The sequence below is a fragment of the Sinocyclocheilus grahami genome, unplaced genomic scaffold, assembly GCF_001515645.1.
Source record: "Sinocyclocheilus grahami isolate Dianchi unplaced genomic scaffold, SAMN03320097.WGS_v1.1 scaffold1133.1, whole genome shotgun sequence".
In the NCBI taxonomy this organism is placed as follows: Eukaryota; Metazoa; Chordata; class Actinopteri; order Cypriniformes; family Cyprinidae; genus Sinocyclocheilus; species Sinocyclocheilus grahami.
Window position 1 is genome coordinate 371,004 of NW_015506312.1, and position 17,374 is coordinate 388,377.

A 17,374-nucleotide genomic window follows, 5' to 3' on the forward strand; every position below is an offset into this window, starting at 1 on the left:
AAATCAGCATATTAGAATGATTTCTGAAAGATCATGTGACACTGTTATTTTAAAGCTATTTAAAATAATACTTCACAGTGTTACAGTTTTACTGTATTTTTGATCAAATAAATGCAGCCTTGGTGAGCACAAGAGAATTCTTTCAAAAAATTCAAATTTTACTTATTGTTTTTAATGGTAGTGAATGTGTGGGATTTAAATAGGCCTTCACATTTTGTTCGTCGGGGTTTTTTTTTTTTTTTGTTATATATGATCCGTATATAATTGACAGTGACTTTCTGCAATGTAAAAAATGTCAGTTTAGCAATTAAAGGAGATTGTACTAAACCATACAAATACCTTCATATATTCACAGATATTTAGGAAATATGCTAAGTTCACATACTTGTTTCTCTGAAGAACAATGTTCCAGTTCTACTTTGAAATGTTAATTCAGTGTCGGAATGCCTGTTTTTGTTTCGGTCTGTGTGACACCACCCACTGCCAGTTTACCCAATAGTATTTCAGCACCCCGGGTTGCCAGTTGGTGGAAAACACAGCCATGGAAGCCAGCAAATGAACTGGGTCAGCGATTGCAGATTCAGCCCAGCCTAAAAAGCCTCTGCATCCATCTAAAAACTCTGACCAGAGGAATATTAAAACACTGACAAATCAACTCATCAGCTTACAGCATACAGCTCTTCGTCTGCCATTGTCAGTTGCAACAAATATCAATTTATAAGATGCGTCTTTGAAATGTTAAAGAGTTGCGCATGTCGATTGAGTTTGTTAGCTAGCTTTGGAATGATTGATCCTGTGTCTGCAATGCAACAAATAAAGCGTTCGTTTCTTTTCTTTCAGAAAAAAAATAGAGCACAAGAAGGTGAGAAGCACATAAAGGACATCAAACTTCAAGATGGAAGTGGTAAGTGGTTTCTCTCGATCATGTCATGTGAACGTGTGCAAATGTTCTTCAGATAAACAAAAACGGAAAATGCATTGTGACAGATATTCTGGTTATGGACTATTTCAGAATGTCAACAAAAGCTTTTTGCACTTGTAGATCCTGATGTGTGTGCTACGGTTATTATCTATTAATGTGTGCTTTTCATGCGTGGCTTTTCAATGTCCCACGATTCCATTGTGAAGTGTGTTGTTCTTGGCAGAGCGCAGGGTTTGGTAGCGCTGATGTTGGGCTACAGGGACCTGTTAATACTCTTGTGTTGCTGGCCGTAGGCGATTCTGGCTTAAGCTCATGGAGATATTGTTTCAGATGTACCATAGAGTAAACAATGTAGTGTTCAATTGCTCTCCCCCAGGTACATGCTCATCTGAGGAGAATCACTTGGAGGCTTATGAGTGTCAGCTAAAGAGACTACATGCAGTTTTGACGGCTTCAGGAGACCAGGAGAGAGACCAGCTCCTCAAGGACCATCCTGGAGACATCTGCACTTTAGTCCACAGCATTATAGAGAAGGTAGAGTTTGAAAGATCTTCATATTCAAAGCCCTTTCTTTTAGTCCTGACTGGAATACATGTAGCTTCATGTAGGCATTCAAGAGCGACTAGTATTCTGATCCCAGATTATGTCAGCGGGTTCTACATTATGAAGCTGTCAGCGGCAATAAACAAGACATGCTTTTCCATTACAGCATAATTGGGAACAAGGCCGATTCTGTGCACTGTTGTTCAGGGTTTGGGAACGTGTGCTTTGGTACATCTGTCCTTGTGCTAACCTCTGACCAACAAAGCTAAACCTGTTTGCAGGGAGGGATGTTATTCATTGCCCTGTAAAGGCTGGTTTGTGTGTTTAAACAGTAGAGCACTGCTTGTTTTAACAAGAGAGAACAAATATGGCTTTTTTTACCTTTTACCAAGTGTTTTTGTAGTCTAGAACTTTGTAGACTAATTTATTATGTAAAATTATTAAGTTAAGCATGCATTTATATAGCAATGTAAATGGGAACATTGCATAGAACATTCTTTTGTTTTTATAAAAACTATGTATAAATGTAAACGATCACTAACAGGAACCATTTTTTCAATAAAAAATAATGATTTTTATTTATTATTATTTAGACTTTTATAAGTGTTTTTTTTTTTTACAAATGAAGACATCCCCAAAAGGAGGTTTTGTCAGTTTTTATTATTATTAGTAGTAGTAGTAGTAGCAGTAGTACTTCTAAAAATTAAAGATCTAGCTCTTGCCATTCTCTAAACATACTTACTTTTGTAAGGTGCATCCTGGGATGCTTTTTAAGTTCACATGTATGCTGCTAGGCACTGTCTGTTTATGAGAATTCTGTCAGTTTAACAGGTATTCAGATTTATTTTTAACTTTATCATTTATATATATTTTTTTGTTTTATAAAAGTAATTTTAATTTACTTTATAATTATAATTAATTTTATGAATTAATTATTTACTTATTGTTAATTTATTGCATATTATTTGTCTCTTTTTTTTCCAAATTTCTGTATTATGTCTTAAATGGATTTATGGACTTTTTTTTTTTTTTAAAGGCTTATCCTTGGGAAAATTTCTATCAAATATCAAACTGAAAAATCTTATGTAAACATTATTTTTTATGTTGAAAACATTGTTATTGTATATCATTATTTAAGTTTCTTACGACTATTTAAATTTCTGCTAGTTTCAAACAGGAAAGTCAAAGTTGTCACACCACGGCTCCAAAAGTAGAAAAATAATTACTTATGTTCTCACCACAGGTGACGTTTCGAGCCTAAAAGCTCTTCATTCAGACAATTTCTGCTACTTTGCCATGAAAATAGCCTTTGCTGCTAATTTGGTGTTAAATAATAAATAAATGCATTGTGTCTTGTTTTAAAAGGTAAAGACTGAGATGACCGCTGACCTAAATGATCTTCATGAAAAACAGACGAGGAGCACCTTAGAACGGCATCAGAGCGCAACAGAAGGTGTGACAAATGTGAAGTAACTTTGCTAAACACATCTACCAAGAGCATAAATGATAAATGTGACCCTGGACCACAAAACAAGTCTTAAGTCGCTGGGGTATATTTTTAGCAATAGCCAAAAAAAGCATTAATTATCAAAATTAGTCAAAATTATCGATGCCAAAAATCATTAGGATATTAAGTAAAGTTCCAATGTTCCATGAAGATATTTTGTAAATTTCCTACTGTAAATATATCAAAACTTAATTTTTGATTAGTAATATGCATGGCTAAGAACTTCATTTGGACAACTTTAAAGGCGATTTTCTCTATTTAGATTTGATTTTTTTTTTGCACCCTCAGATTCCAGAATTTCAAATAGTTTTATCTCGACCAAATATTGTCCTATCCTAACAAACCATACATCAATGGAGAGCTTATTTATTCAGCTTTCAGATTATGTATACATCTCAATTTTGAAAAATTGACACTTAAGACTTGTTTTGTGGTCCAGGGTCACAAATGTACATATAAATGTGTGTGTGTGTGTGTGTGTGTGTGTGTGTAATATTCAATAATTGTTTACTTTGCAGAGCTACAGCGATTACACAATGAAGAGAAGAACATTTTAAATGAGTCGCATGCAGCATCTGAGAATGCTTTGAAGGTAAAGCACGTCTATTTGCAACATCACTGCTCTGATTTGCCTTCATATATTTGATTAAGAGCTGATCTAATATACAGTGGAGATCAAAATTAGAGAACAACCTACATATTCAATAATTGTTTACTTTGCAGAGCTACAGCGATTACACAATGAAGAGAAGAACATTTTAAATGAGTCGCATGCAGCATCTGAGAATGCTTTGAAGGTAAAGCACGTCTATTTGCAACATCACTGCTCTGATTTGCCTTCATATATTTGATTAAGAGCTGATCTAATATACAGTGGAGATCAAAATTAGAGAACAACCTACAATTTCCGAAATTTCAAGGTCACTGCTTAGTCCTGTTTGAAGTTCCTAACAGGAGTAGAAGCGCAGGTTTTTTTTTTTTTTTTTAAGCGTACTTCATAAATTTATAAATGTAAAACTTAAATGAGATATTTGAAAAACAACTCTGATCAAAATTAGAGAACAATTACAGATTCCTATTACAGTTATTGGCACCTGGTGCTAATTTCATTAATTATATATGACAAACCCTATTTAACTGGCGGCATTCGTCTAATTTTCACTGAGACTGCAAGATGATGGGCCGCTCTAAGGTGACCGCAGATGCTGAAGTCACTCAAAGCGACTGCTGTAACCCTCCTAAAATGCAGTAATCCTCTTTCGTGCTACAGTGGTTACTGTTCTCTAATTTTGATCACTGTGTTTTCCACAAAATAAAGGTTTTTGTTGAAATGCCTTGTTAATAGAACAGTGGTATACTCCCAGCTGATATTCCTTCGAATATTGAGCAATGAAGATTAACAATACTTCAGAAAAATCAAGTGTTTATAGATTGTTCTCTAATTTTGATCTCCACTGTACTTCCCACGTCAAGCTAGACATGCCAGACTTGAAAGTGAAGTGATTGGTCTGAACTTTCTATGAACTCAGGATCAGATTGAAGGGCTGACGTCAGAGCTGAAGCTGTTCAACGAGTTAAAGTGCAGAGCGGAGGGGTCCACGCTCAAGAGAGACCTTCAGAGAAATATTGAGGTTTGTTATGATGAGAGTGGAGATCCGTTGGCAAAGCGTGCTGCAGTATTCAGCTGTATCTGTCTTTTCATCCCAGACTCATGGCAGCCCTGGTGCATTCTGGGAGCAGGAGCAGGAGAGTCTGTTATTTGTCATCGAAATGAAGCGTGACCGTTTACAGGACCAGGGGAACAAGCTGCTGCAGATGGAAACACTGGTATAAACTTGTATTGGTGTTTATTGTGGGCCATTAACTACAGATCTTCAGATTAGCAGTCAATCAATATGTATTTTTCAGAGGCAGATTCTTACGTTTTTAACTTTTTACACTGTCCCTCCAATCTAAAAAAAAATGGTTACATCCACTTTGTTAAACATGTCATCTGCTTTATTCTCCGTCACTGAGAAATTATGTACAGAAATGAGAGCAGGTGCATTATTTGTGTATTCATGTTGTTTATCTGAATGTGGCAAATTGACCTATTTGTTTGCATAAATAATGTACAATAATGCAAAAATGCACAAGTCACCAACTGAGGCCAAAACCATTTTTTCCCTATATATCAGCTATTTTGATAACTTTCTGCTTCTTGCTGTGTTGTGATTGTCAGGTGGAGAAGAATCTGTCGCTGGAGGATCAGCTCCTGCAGGCTCTCCAGCAGAGCGAGGACTACAGTGTGCGGATAGACAACTACCAAAGCCTCATACAGTATGTTTACGTCAATCTACAGATTATTCTTATAGGATGATTATTCTTATTTAAGTATTTTCAAATACTGAGACAAAGTTCAGATTAGCAGTCAATCAATATGTATTTTTCAGAGGCAGATTCTTACGTTTTTAACTTTTTACACTGTCCCTCCAATCTAAAAAAAATGGTTACATCCACTTTGTTAAACATGTCATCTGCTTTATTCTCCGTCACTGAGAAATGATGTACAGAAATGAGAGCAGGTGCATTATTTGTGTATTCATGTTGTTTATCTGAATGTGGCAAATTGACCTATTTGTTTGCATAAATAATGTACAATAATGCAAAAATGCACAAGTCACCAACTGAGGCCAAAACCATTTTTTCCCTATATATCAGCTATTTTGATAACTTTCTGCTTCTTGCTGTGTTGTGATTGTCAGGTGGAGAAGAATCTGTCGCTGGAGGATCAGCTCCTGCAGGCTCTCCAGCAGAGCGAGGACTACAGTGTGCGGATAGACAACTACCAAAGCCTCATACAGTATGTTTACGTCAATCTACAGATTATTCTTATAGGATGATTATTCTTATTTAAGTATTTTCAAATACTGAGACAAAGTATTGACAGAAGAAAAGAAACATGAATTATCTAGATTTACTGTGAATGTGTCATCTTTCTCCTCTCCCGGCTTAATATGCATTTTTAGGGGTTGATCGTGTCAAAAAGTGTGAACACTGTGACTGCTACTGTAGTGCTATCTAAGCATTGCTCTGCTCGTTTGTGCAGCCTAATAATGTCAGGGGCAGGACTATTTATTTGTTTACGCCAAAGGCAGGAATTATTTGGTAATGTTTTGTTTGGTAATGCAAGTAGCACATGCAGAACACATCTCAGAAAGTTTATTTTTTATTTCATTTAGTTTTTTTGTTTTGTGTTGTTTAACCCTGCAAACCTGACATGTGACATAATAGTCAGATATATTAATTTTTTTTATTAAATGGAACAGTTTATTGACCCTTTAGATAAAATATTTTTTAGAAAGAATATTTTTGTGTTTTTTTTATCATATTTGATACATCAGGCTTTTATGGCTCATATAGTATGATATAGTCAAGTCACCTTTATTTATATATCATTTTGTTTGAAGAGACGTTTCTTGTCAGGATTGTTTTGGTTGCATTTTGAAATAGCTGTGGATCTATGCAGTAGTTACTCATGTTAAAAGTCTTTATTATTCTACAAGGTGTAGTAGCAGTTTTTGCCAATTTTTGATATTGGTTTTATTATTGCTTTTATTTCTTTCCAGGAAACCGCAGGTATTGTTAGCAAAAAACTGTTATGTTTTTGCCTAAAGACATTATTGGAGCCAGAGCACTTGAACGTGTAGCATGAATATTTGGGATCTTTTCAGATGCACGCGCACTTTTATCAGTGTTTTATTTGTTGGAGAGATAATGGGCTTTTGGTGATTACCAATATGCTTTCTTCCTACACTTTGCACATAGTATTTCCATTTTGAATCCTTCTGCTTTTCAGTGGTAGGTTAAGTCCTGGGGTCCTATTGGATAAAATCTAGCCTTTTTAGCTCAAACACAGTGTTGGCTCAAAGAACCAGCACACATGTGCTTCAAGAAGAGACTAGCCTCTAGCCCCTTCTGTTTTGTTACTTTGGCGAACCTAACTTTAAAAGAATATTCTGAACAGAGCTCCTTAAAGTTATTTAATACTTTAAAGGAATAGTTCACCCAAAAATTAAAATGAGCTGAAAATGTACTCGCCCTCAGGCCATCCAAGATGTAGGGTAAGAGAAATGTAACATTCCATCACTTGCTCAGCAATGGATCCTCTGCAGTGAATGGGTGCCGTCAGAATGAGAGTCCAAACAGCTGTTAAAAACATCACAATAATCCACACCACTCCAGTCCATCAGTTAACATCTTGTGAAGTGACAAACAAAAATCCATCATTAAGGCATTTTAACTGTAGTTTGCCTGTTTTAAAAATGTTTCTTGCAAATATGCAGCTAAGACATTAACTGGAGTGCTGTGGATTATTGTGATGTTTTTATCAGCTGTTTGGACTCTCATTCTGGCGGCACCCATTCACTGCAGAGCATCCATTGGTGAACAAGTGATGCAATGCTAAATTACTCCAAATATGTTCCCATGACAAAATCTACATCTACATCTTGGATGGCCCGAGTACATTTTCAGCAAATTTTCATTTTCGGGTGAAATATTCTTTCCGCAGTACTTCAGATGGTCTTCTAATTGCAGTGATTCGACTTGCCATTTTTAAAAGCATGAGTGGTACATTGGTTGCCTTTGTGCCCATATCTTGTTTTTTTTTGTTGTTTTTTTAAATCTCCCACTTTTTTAAGCTATTGTGAATTATTGTAAATGTTCTGCCCTTATGTTTACTTCTGAATCAATGCCTTTGGTGCAAGATGTTTCCTGAAAAAACCAAGCAATAAAAGATGCATCAGAGGGACTGTATGTGAAGTTCTGCACAGTTATTCCAGAACAAAATATTTCAACCAAAGAACTGCTTTGGGAAAATCCCATACATATTACTATAGAAATGACAACATAGTTATTCAGCAGGGTAAAGTTTGGTTAGAGTGGGGGTCATGAGAGAAAGGAGATGACTAATTTTTCCATTTTACAATCTTGTTTTTTTCTGAATCAATAACAGGTTTGATCAAATTAGGGCATAAAAGATTTATGAAATGAATGGAATTAAACATCCCAATGCTTGTCGAAGGCTTAGATTTTGTCCCTAGGGGGCGCAAGGAGTCCAGATTTAAACAGGCGTGAGAATTTAGTGTTGTTGCTCTGACTAGTTTTTTGGTTGTCTGGGTGTTTCACCTTGGCCTGTCAATTTGTTTTGAATAACATCTACATACAAGTCATTCTTCAGTCAGCAATTCTTTGAGAATATTGGTTTAATATTATGTTGGTGTGCCTGATGTTGGAATAATCTGGTCCAGATAGCCTTTTAATCTTAATAGCTAAATTAATATATTAAAGTATTGTGCGTGTGTGTGTGTGTATATATATTTATTACCCTTTGCTTTTTGGCCCCCAACTGACTTTGCCCCTCATGTCTAAGGTCACTCACACCACAACTTTCACTGTTGCATGTAATGAGACACTGATTGGTGGGTGTTGCTCATGACAAATAAGAGCATAAAGCCCGGCTGATTGACAGATTGAGCTGTTTGCCCCGTGGTGCCCCTCTATTAGACTACACAGCACTTAACGTGGAGAAGAGCCCGGCTCTTTTTGCTGGTTGAGCGGATGTTAGGTTCACCGCTTCCCTGACTGTTTGACATGTTTGGACAATCCCTGCCTAGCCACTAAGATAAGCACAGGTCAGCCCCCTGTAGTGATGTCAGGAGGTTCCCAGAGCATTTAGCAGCCACCTGGAGAACCTCAAGTGTTTTCATTCCAGCCCAAGTGAACACTAGCAGATCTCAATGTCCGGATTAAGTCGTGGTGTCAATAAAACAACTTTTTCATTCAATCATTGCACAGCAACATTACTTGGGTAGCCTATTTGTTTTAATAATGCTAAGTTGGTGAATGTGCGTTTTAGTCAGGACATCAAGTAGGCTAGTGACTGACTACTTTATTAAATACAGCATATGTGTCAGAAATAATGCATTTCAAACGAGGTTTGAGGTTGTAAGTATGCAGCTTTGTGTTTCTTCGCGAAAGCTCAAAGATGGCGTCTATGCTGATGAGGCTCCACGCTAACGAAAAGCAACACGATTATGAAATGTTATTACCAGTGTTGGGGAGCGTTACTTTTAAAAGTAATGCGTTACAATATTGCGTTACTCCATTAAAAAGTAACTAATTGCGTTACTGCGTTACTTTTTATGGAAAGTAATGCGTTGCGTTACTTTTGCGTTACTTTTTAAATCTGGACAGGGCTTGCTTGTTTGTTTTTAAAATAAAAAAAGTTATATTTTTGGCAAATATAAAAGCCTTTCACACCAAAAGTGAAATGAATGTGTGTGTGTGTATATATATTTATTACCCTTTGCTTTTTGGCCCCCAACTGACTTTGCCCCTCATGTCTAAGGTCACTCACACCACAACTTTCACTGTTGCATGTAATGAGACACTGATTGGTGGGTGTTGCTCATGACAAATAAGAGCATAAAGCCCGGCTGATTGACAGATTGAGCTGTTTGCCCCGTGGTGCCCCTCTATTAGACTACACAGCACTTAACGTGGAGAAGAGCCCGGCTCTTTTTGCTGGTTGAGCGGATGTTAGGTTCACCGCTTCCCTGACTGTTTGACATGTTTGGACAATACCTGCCTAGCCACTAAGATAAGCACAGGTCAGCCCCCTGTAGTGATGTCAGGAGGTTCCCAGAGCATTTACCAGCCACCTGGAGAACCTCAAGTGATTTCATTCCAGCCCAAGTGAACACTAGCAGATCTCAAGACTGCATGTCCGGATTAAGTACTGGTGTCAACAAAACAATTTGTTCATTCAGTCATTGTACAAAAAGCAACACTAGTAAGCATTTTATGTATTTATATTTATCATATATATTTTGCATATATTTATATAGCATATATATATATATATATATATATATACACACACACACATAGGTTACTGATTATACTTTAAATACAAAGATAGCCTATTTGTCCAAAATAGAGCAATTTTTAATGCAAACGAGGTTGCGAGAAATAAATAAATAAACGTATCTAAATAAATGTCTATTTATTATTATTATTATTCCAGCATAAGTATGCGTGTTTGAGTCTCTTCGCGAAAAATCAAATATGGCTTCCTGACCAGGGCCCATACTTGCGAAAAGCAAAATGCTTTTATGAAATGTATTATTACTCATGTCAAGACTTTTTATTTTATATCGGTTTTATTATTATTTTAATTCATTTATTTCCAGGAAACAGTAGCTTAGTTAAGCAGGTATTGTTAGCATACACAAAAACAGATAATATCTTTGCCTAAAGACATTATTGGAGCTAGAACACTTGGACGTGTAGCATGAATATTTGGGATCTTTTCAGATGCACGCGCACTTTTATCGGTGTTTTATATGTAAGAGAGATAATGGGCTTCTGGTGATTATTGGCTAATATAGGCCTATATTAGGATATTACGATATAATAAACGCGCTGCATACGCAAATTGAATAATTGAATCAGCTGTTTGTCTAATAGGCTAATAATAATCATCTGAAACTCGGTATTCGATAACACTTTGTTTTTAAAAAATGCTTACCTGCTCCAATGAATCAAGGTTAATTAACTCTTTATAATGCCTATCTAGTTGTTTTTCATCTAATCGTTGAGTTAAATGTTACCACCGATCCTATATTATTTAATTATCTGTACCCATTTTAAGAATCTAGCAATGTTTACAAAGGGGCACACATAATTATTTAATTTGTAATTATTTAATATTTATTTAGGATTTTACATTGTTGTGTCCTGCCTTTGATAATGTGCGAAATGCGCGCACATTCGAAAGGTTTATTTATTACAATTTCAGTTTATTACAGCAAAGATAACCTTTGAATTGTCAAGGGTTGGTGGAGGCAGACACGAATCTTCTCAAATAAGATGATTGCTATTTGGGGCTGCTGAGTTGCTCCTTATCACCTTGACTTAGAACAAAGAAAGTGAAAATTGCACCCCGGGGAAAACAGCTTTGATTAAAAGGTGTGGGGCTGGTTATCACCACGGTTTTTTACACACCATAATCAGCTTTATTTCCTAAACTCCTGCTTCAGTGCAGGAGTAGCTATAGCCTAATATTCTAAACCTGGGAGACGGATCGGATTTAGACCAGTGGATCATTTCAGAAACAATATGATCTTTTGAAGCATCTAATCGTTTAGACCTTCCTTCACTTTGCGTGTTATAATGCATAAATAGAGTTGCATGGGGATTCGTGCATATTTCACGTTTCCTTGTGTCAATGACTTGATACTCATGTATGCTCCGATTTATTTCCCTTCACAAACACACACAATTAATACAAAAAATATATTTTTTGTTAGAATTTTTGAACAACACGTTTTTGAGTTCATTTTGATATTGTGTAAGTCTTAGAGTGAAAATGTCTGTGTGGTTTAACTGTCTGGAGATACAACGAAAAAACGAATTGAAAGGTTGAATTTCTCGAGGGGGAAAATGCTTAATTAGTTTTGTATAATCTTTTATTTTTAATTTAAAAACACATTAGCTAAAGAAAACAGTTTTGTTTTAAAAGATTGTTCTTGACACATTGTAAAAAAAAAACAGGCTAATTAAAAATATATAAATATGAATATATATTTAATAACGCAAGCGGTGTAACCATAGAGACTTATGGTAGGCTTTTCCTGCGCTTTAAAATGCACGTGCATGTACGTAAATGTATTTATTGACACTTGACATCTTTAGAGTGATTAAATGATCACTACATGTTTTAAATCGTTTTTTTTTTTTTAAATGTATGAATACAAATAATACAAAGATTTTATTTCTATGAACTTGGTACGTGTATAAAAGTAGATTATTAAAATATTTCTGCTTTATACCCTTATTAGTTTCACTGGACCATTCATTTTCATCTTACTTCACATTTCTGAAGGATTTAAAGGGTTAGTTCACCCAAAAATGAAAATTCTGACATTAATTACTCATCCTCGTGTCGTTTCAAACCCGTAAGACCTTCGTTCATCTTCGGAACACAAATTAAGAATCTGATTTGAATCTGAGAGCTGTCTGACCATGCATAGACAGCAACGCAACTGAAATGTTCCCAAGTCCAGAGACGTAGCAAGGAGATCTGTAAAATAATCCATGTGACATCAGGGGTTCAACAGTAATTTTACGAAGCTTCGAGAATCATTTTTGAGCGCAAAATAAAAGAAAAAAACGACTTTATTCAACAATTCGTCTCCTCCGCGGCACCCTGTAGCGCCATTACGGATAATATCCGCTGGATGTAAACAGCGTATGCTGTTCTGTGTCAGCTGCGTCACACAGATACGCTGTTTTCGTTCAGATCAAATCACAACAACGTAGGAAACAGATCTGGCGTGACGCAGCTGACACAGAACAGCATACATTGTTTACATCCAGCTGATACTCTCCAAAATGACGCTACAGGGTGACGCGGAGGAGATACATTGTTAAATAAAGTATTTTTTTTTTTCTTTTGCACACAAAAATTATTCTCGAAGCTTCGTAAAATTACTGTTGAACCCCTGATGTCACATGGATTATTTTACGATCTCCTTGCTACGTTTCTGGACTTGGGAACATTTCAGTTGCGTTGCTGTCTATGCAGGGTCAGACAGCTCTCAGATTCAAATCAGATTCTTAATTTGTGTTCCGAAGATGAACGAAGGTCTTACGGGTTTGAAACGACACGAGGGTGAGTAATTAATGACAGAATTTTCATTTTTGGGTGAACTATCCCTTTAAAAGTCGCACATAACCTCCCCGGAAATATCTGCCAAAAAAAAAAAGAGAGAGACTCGTTCTCATATATAACAACCGGAATACTGGCATGTTGCTGCTCTCCCTCACAGACTTCTGTTGAGTTGAGCGTCTCGTTCTCAGGTACTGTACAGGCTGCTGTTGGAGTGTAATGCCATTCATCTCCACTAGAGCGCGCTGTGCTGCAGTCATGCGCCTTCCTCCCAAGTTGGCTCCATTCCTATAGTTTAAATCAGATAAGATACAACATGTTTGCTCTGACTGCTCGTCGTAATTTGTCGGAATGATAGCGCCATGCGTCTGGTTGGTTAATAAATCAAGAGATTTGATGGGTAGAGCTGATCATTGAAACGATACCATCTTTAATTGTCAGGTAAAAGAACAGTAAATCCATCCCCAAAGACTTTAGGTTTAGCTTATCATCTTTACATTTTTATGCAAATTCGAATTATTTAAATGTGGAGGATTCATTATGATAAAAGTAATGTAATGGGCTACTTCAACTTAAATTATTACCTTTTTTTCTGTGGTAGAAACTTTAGGTTTCTATTTGTAGCCTATATCTATACAGTATAATACAATATGCCCATTTTTCTTTTTTTTTAGTTTTCAAAAAATTAATTATGGTTACCAATGATTAGATTCCCAAAAGTCCCACATTTAGACGGACAGATAAACTGACAGCTTAGATGAGGTAGTGAATGAGTTGTTTCTGTCTCTTTGAAATATGTGCTCAAGTTCTTCTGAAACGCCTTCAGTTGCCCAGAGATATGGTGAGTTATGGCATTTTTTGCATAGCTCTCATACAGGTGAAAACATGCAGAAGAGATTCAGTTTAGTTTATGGTACACCACCCTTGAAGCAAAGTGTCCCCAGGAACAAAACATAAATTATCGCCTAAAAGCAGACTATCGCTATACTTCTACAAAGTCGGATATGAAAATGACACCAAATTATATGGATTAAACAGCTTGCTTTTGCACACTATCACATAATTGTGCTAAATGCTCACAGTATAGACTGCTGTACTTCCCTTAGGGTTCAAGGACACTGGTGTGCACTTAAAAGGTGACTCCCTAATGAGTCTGTATAGGTGCTCTTGGCTGATACAGGCAGACTAATTACTTCGAGCAGGAAGTCTGTATGCTTTATGAAACTGCCACCAGGGATCTTCCTCCTGAGGTTTGTTTTTTTGGACGGCACAATAGACCAGTGTGTTTGAAGTTGCAGAGCGCTGCGGTATAGCGATCACTGAACGTTCCCTGCAAATTGGACTCTTGTTTAACGACACACATGGACGCTCACCTGTCCAAATCCTCAACTTATTTGTATTAAAAATATTTTTCAGGATTAATGGCTTGTTGTCATCTTAGTCCTTCATCTGTGGGCATCAGATGGCTCTGAACTTGTCAAATGTGGTATTGGTTGTGGTATTAGGTGAGGATTGCCCTGTGGCAGGGCTGAGAGCGGGAAGAAGCGCGACTGACATGTGCCTTACATCAGTGGTGGATGATGGACAAGAGATGCAGCTTAGCCACATTCCTTCCATACACGAGTCCACTCTCAGTCTCTCTCTCGTCTCGGTGGTATGTGCAAATGTTTCCTGCCATAATCGACCTGTTAGCACTTTAGAGGAGTCATTCAGAGTCATTTAGTTGGAAAAAAGCCTTATACTTGAGAATGAATTATACTTGTGTATAATTTTTGCAATAGTTAGTTCACCAAATGCCCAAAAAATTAATCCCCTGACATCATTTAATCATCCATCCATCTATCCATCTATCTATCTGTTTGTGAATCACAAAAGAAGATATTTTGTAGAGTGTCTTGATGTATTTCCAACTGGGTCCAAAGTTGTTTTTGACTAGGTGTTTCCAAATAAAGAAAATTACTTTTACAATTTTGTCAAACGATTATTTTATTTTAATTTTTTTTTATTTAATTTAATTTAATTTAATTTAATTTAATTTTATTTTATTTTAATTTAATTTAATTTAATTTAATTATATTTTATTTTATTTTAATTTAATTTAATTTAATTTAATTATATTTTATTTTATTTTAATTTAATTTAATTTAATTTAATTTAATTTAATTTAATTTAATTTAATTTAATTTAATTTAATTTAATTTTATTTTATTTTATTTTATTATGGATAACAAAAGAAGATATTTTGAAGAATGTCTCGGTGTTTTATTTTTCTGTGCAATTAAAGTCACTATGGTTCAATGTTGTTTTGACTTTTAAAATTTTGCCAAACAATAATTCCCAATTCCTTTGTTTGTTTGTTTGTTGGTTGGTTGGATCACAAAAGAGGATATTTTGAAGAATATCTCTCTTTCTTTAATACAAAGAAAGTCAATGAAGCCCAATGTTGTTTTGGATCCCATTGTTTTTCTTGATAGTCATGAGTGCGCCGATAGAGAAATTAACTTTAAAAATTTACCCGACGATTCTTTTATTTAAAATATTTATTTTATTTTATTTTCGAACACAATAGATATTTTGAAGAATGTTTTAGTGCATTTCTTTTCTGATACAGTGAAAGTCAACTGGTTGTTGTTTTGGACCCCATTGACTTACATTGTATGAAAAAATAATAATAATAATAATAATAACATTTTATAATGAAAATCAATGCCCAGTTCAAAGATTACACCTTTCAGACATCAGAACGAAAGATCTGAATGAAGTCGATGTCGTAAGAGCATAACGTACCACCAAAACAAACAATGAATCAACAGGAAAACAAACAAGAGACGTACAAAGGCTTAATTGTGCACACCAGGGAGCCGTTTGGGCTGGTTAAAGCCTCTATTTAAAGCCCCATCACCTTTAGGGATTTAACTGGAAACATACGCCACCACAGGAAGACCCCAGGGGCAGCAGAGAGACCCCCCGCCCTCTTCCCATCAGCCCATCTCCCCTTTACAAAGCAGAGGCACCCTACCTTGACACCTGTCAACACATTAGGTGTCAAATAAACTACCTTTCAACCTAGGCCAGCAGGTAAGCAACTGAAAGACCTCACTTGACAGCATGGATCAGTGTTCTTAAGTCCTTGGGCACAATACTAATGGGGCCTGTGTGATCTGTTGCCTCAAACCTTTTTACAAAGTAAAGTCCAACTTGAGACGGTCTGTATGTAATTTGTGAATATTTTGCATTGATTTTGATGTTTTATTGATATAGTTGAACAGTATGAATCTGTATGTAACTTTCTCAGTATTATTTTAGGCGAGCTGCAGTAAAGCTTCCAGCTGTCAGGATTGCAGCAGTTTGACAATAAATCTTCTTTTATGGCTACTTAGGTGGTAATTTATCTTTGAAAATTCTACAGGTGTCGTCTCAAAGTGGTCTGGATCAGATAAGGCCACTCTGACGTCCCTCCACCCATCCTTCAGGGCCAGTGTGCCAGAGATTCACTATAGGCATTAAATGAGAAAGTAATTATATATTTAGCACACTCTCTATTGTAGGGGAGACCGGGGCTAGTTGTCACATGGAGACAAATTATGCACATGTGTGTTTTCTCTAGCAGTGGTTTGTAGATTGGTTTCAAACAGGTAGTTCAAAAGTTGTAAACAGTCAAATTAATTCAGGCAAAAATTCACTATAGTATGAAGGTGGATTTTAGCTGATTTTAAACAGGACAAGGGTAGTTTTCATTGGCGTCTGTCTTTTTTTTAAAATATTGACATGTTCAGTCAAGCAATTTGTATGCCATCATCCCTCAATGAATGGGAAAATTCTCCAAGTTTGCTTCCTCTCTAATGACCTATAAGCATGTCAGGACTTCAGACATTTGAAAGACAGCGTTTCTGTGCGCTCGGTACAGGCTGACGAGATCAAATATCTCTTAATGCTTGTAACTCACTGTAAATCAAGGTGACAAATGACTGCTATCGTAATCCTCCAGTGGATTTTGGGAAATGTGAAAACTCACCATGCCAGGGGGAGCTGAGTCACTTTAACACAGACGCAAATCAATGTACAGTTTATAGTGAGGGTGTTTCAAGTCCAAACTTGAATGACGTAGTCCTTCATCAGCAAAGAATAGACTGTTTACCCAGTAATGTTTAAATGAAAAACCCCTCAATGTCAGAGTTTTGTCACCTGAGACACTGCAGTGCGTCTCGTCTAGCTTAAGGCCTAATGATTTCACTCTAGACTGCTCATTTGTAGAATTAGTTGAAAGAAAATGCTGCATGCTTGAGTGATTTTCATGTCACATTCTCAAGTATATTCCAGAAATGTCTTCTTGGTTGTGATGATGAGTTGCAGATGTTTATAATAACATAGCAATGTTACTACTGCTACTTATAATTGGTAGCAATGTAAAATACAAATGTACATAACTGTGGTTGGGAACTAAGGATTGGTTCCCAATTAAAAATGTTACCACAGTTTTTGTTTGTTTAGGGGCTTTTTTTCTTAATACATTTAAAGGAATAGTTCACCCAAAAATGAAAATGTTCTCACCTTTAGGCCATCCAATACGTAGATGACTTGTGAGACATTTTTGTAAGAAACAAATGCATCAGCGAAAACAGCTCTACAAATATGTGAAATGTGTGGTGTATTTTGATGTGAGAGAACAACAGGGGATGGACTTTTT

At 36.1% G+C, this 17,374-nt stretch overlaps 1 protein-coding gene across 1 annotated transcript; it reads left to right on the forward strand.

Moving 5' to 3' along the window:
• Positions 1–268: 268 nt before the first annotated feature.
• On the forward strand, positions 269–5,343 carry LOC107567200 (coiled-coil domain-containing protein 69-like). The gene is made up of 7 exons (XM_016252842.1): positions 269–904; positions 1,299–1,456; positions 2,831–2,918; positions 3,491–3,564; positions 4,502–4,603; positions 4,680–4,799; positions 5,194–5,343. Exons 1-7 carry the CDS (start codon positions 736–738, stop codon positions 5,329–5,331), a joined length of 849 nt encoding a protein of 282 aa, XP_016108328.1. The 5' UTR covers positions 269–735; the 3' UTR covers positions 5,332–5,343.
• The last annotated feature ends 12,031 nt before the right edge of the window (positions 5,344–17,374 follow it).

Bases quoted from the DNA above. Each gene is read 5' to 3' on its own strand.
- LOC107567200 (XM_016252842.1), top strand. From the start codon at position 736: ATGTTAAAGAGTTGCGCATGTCGATTGAGTTTGTTAGCTAGCTTTGGA. The intron at 1,457-2,830 runs GTAGAGTTTGAA...TTGTTTTAAAAG, and splicing joins TCCACAGCATTATAGAGAAG to GTAAAGACTGAGATGACCGC. The intron at 3,565-4,501 runs GTAAAGCACGTC...CTATGAACTCAG, and splicing joins CATCTGAGAATGCTTTGAAG to GATCAGATTGAAGGGCTGAC.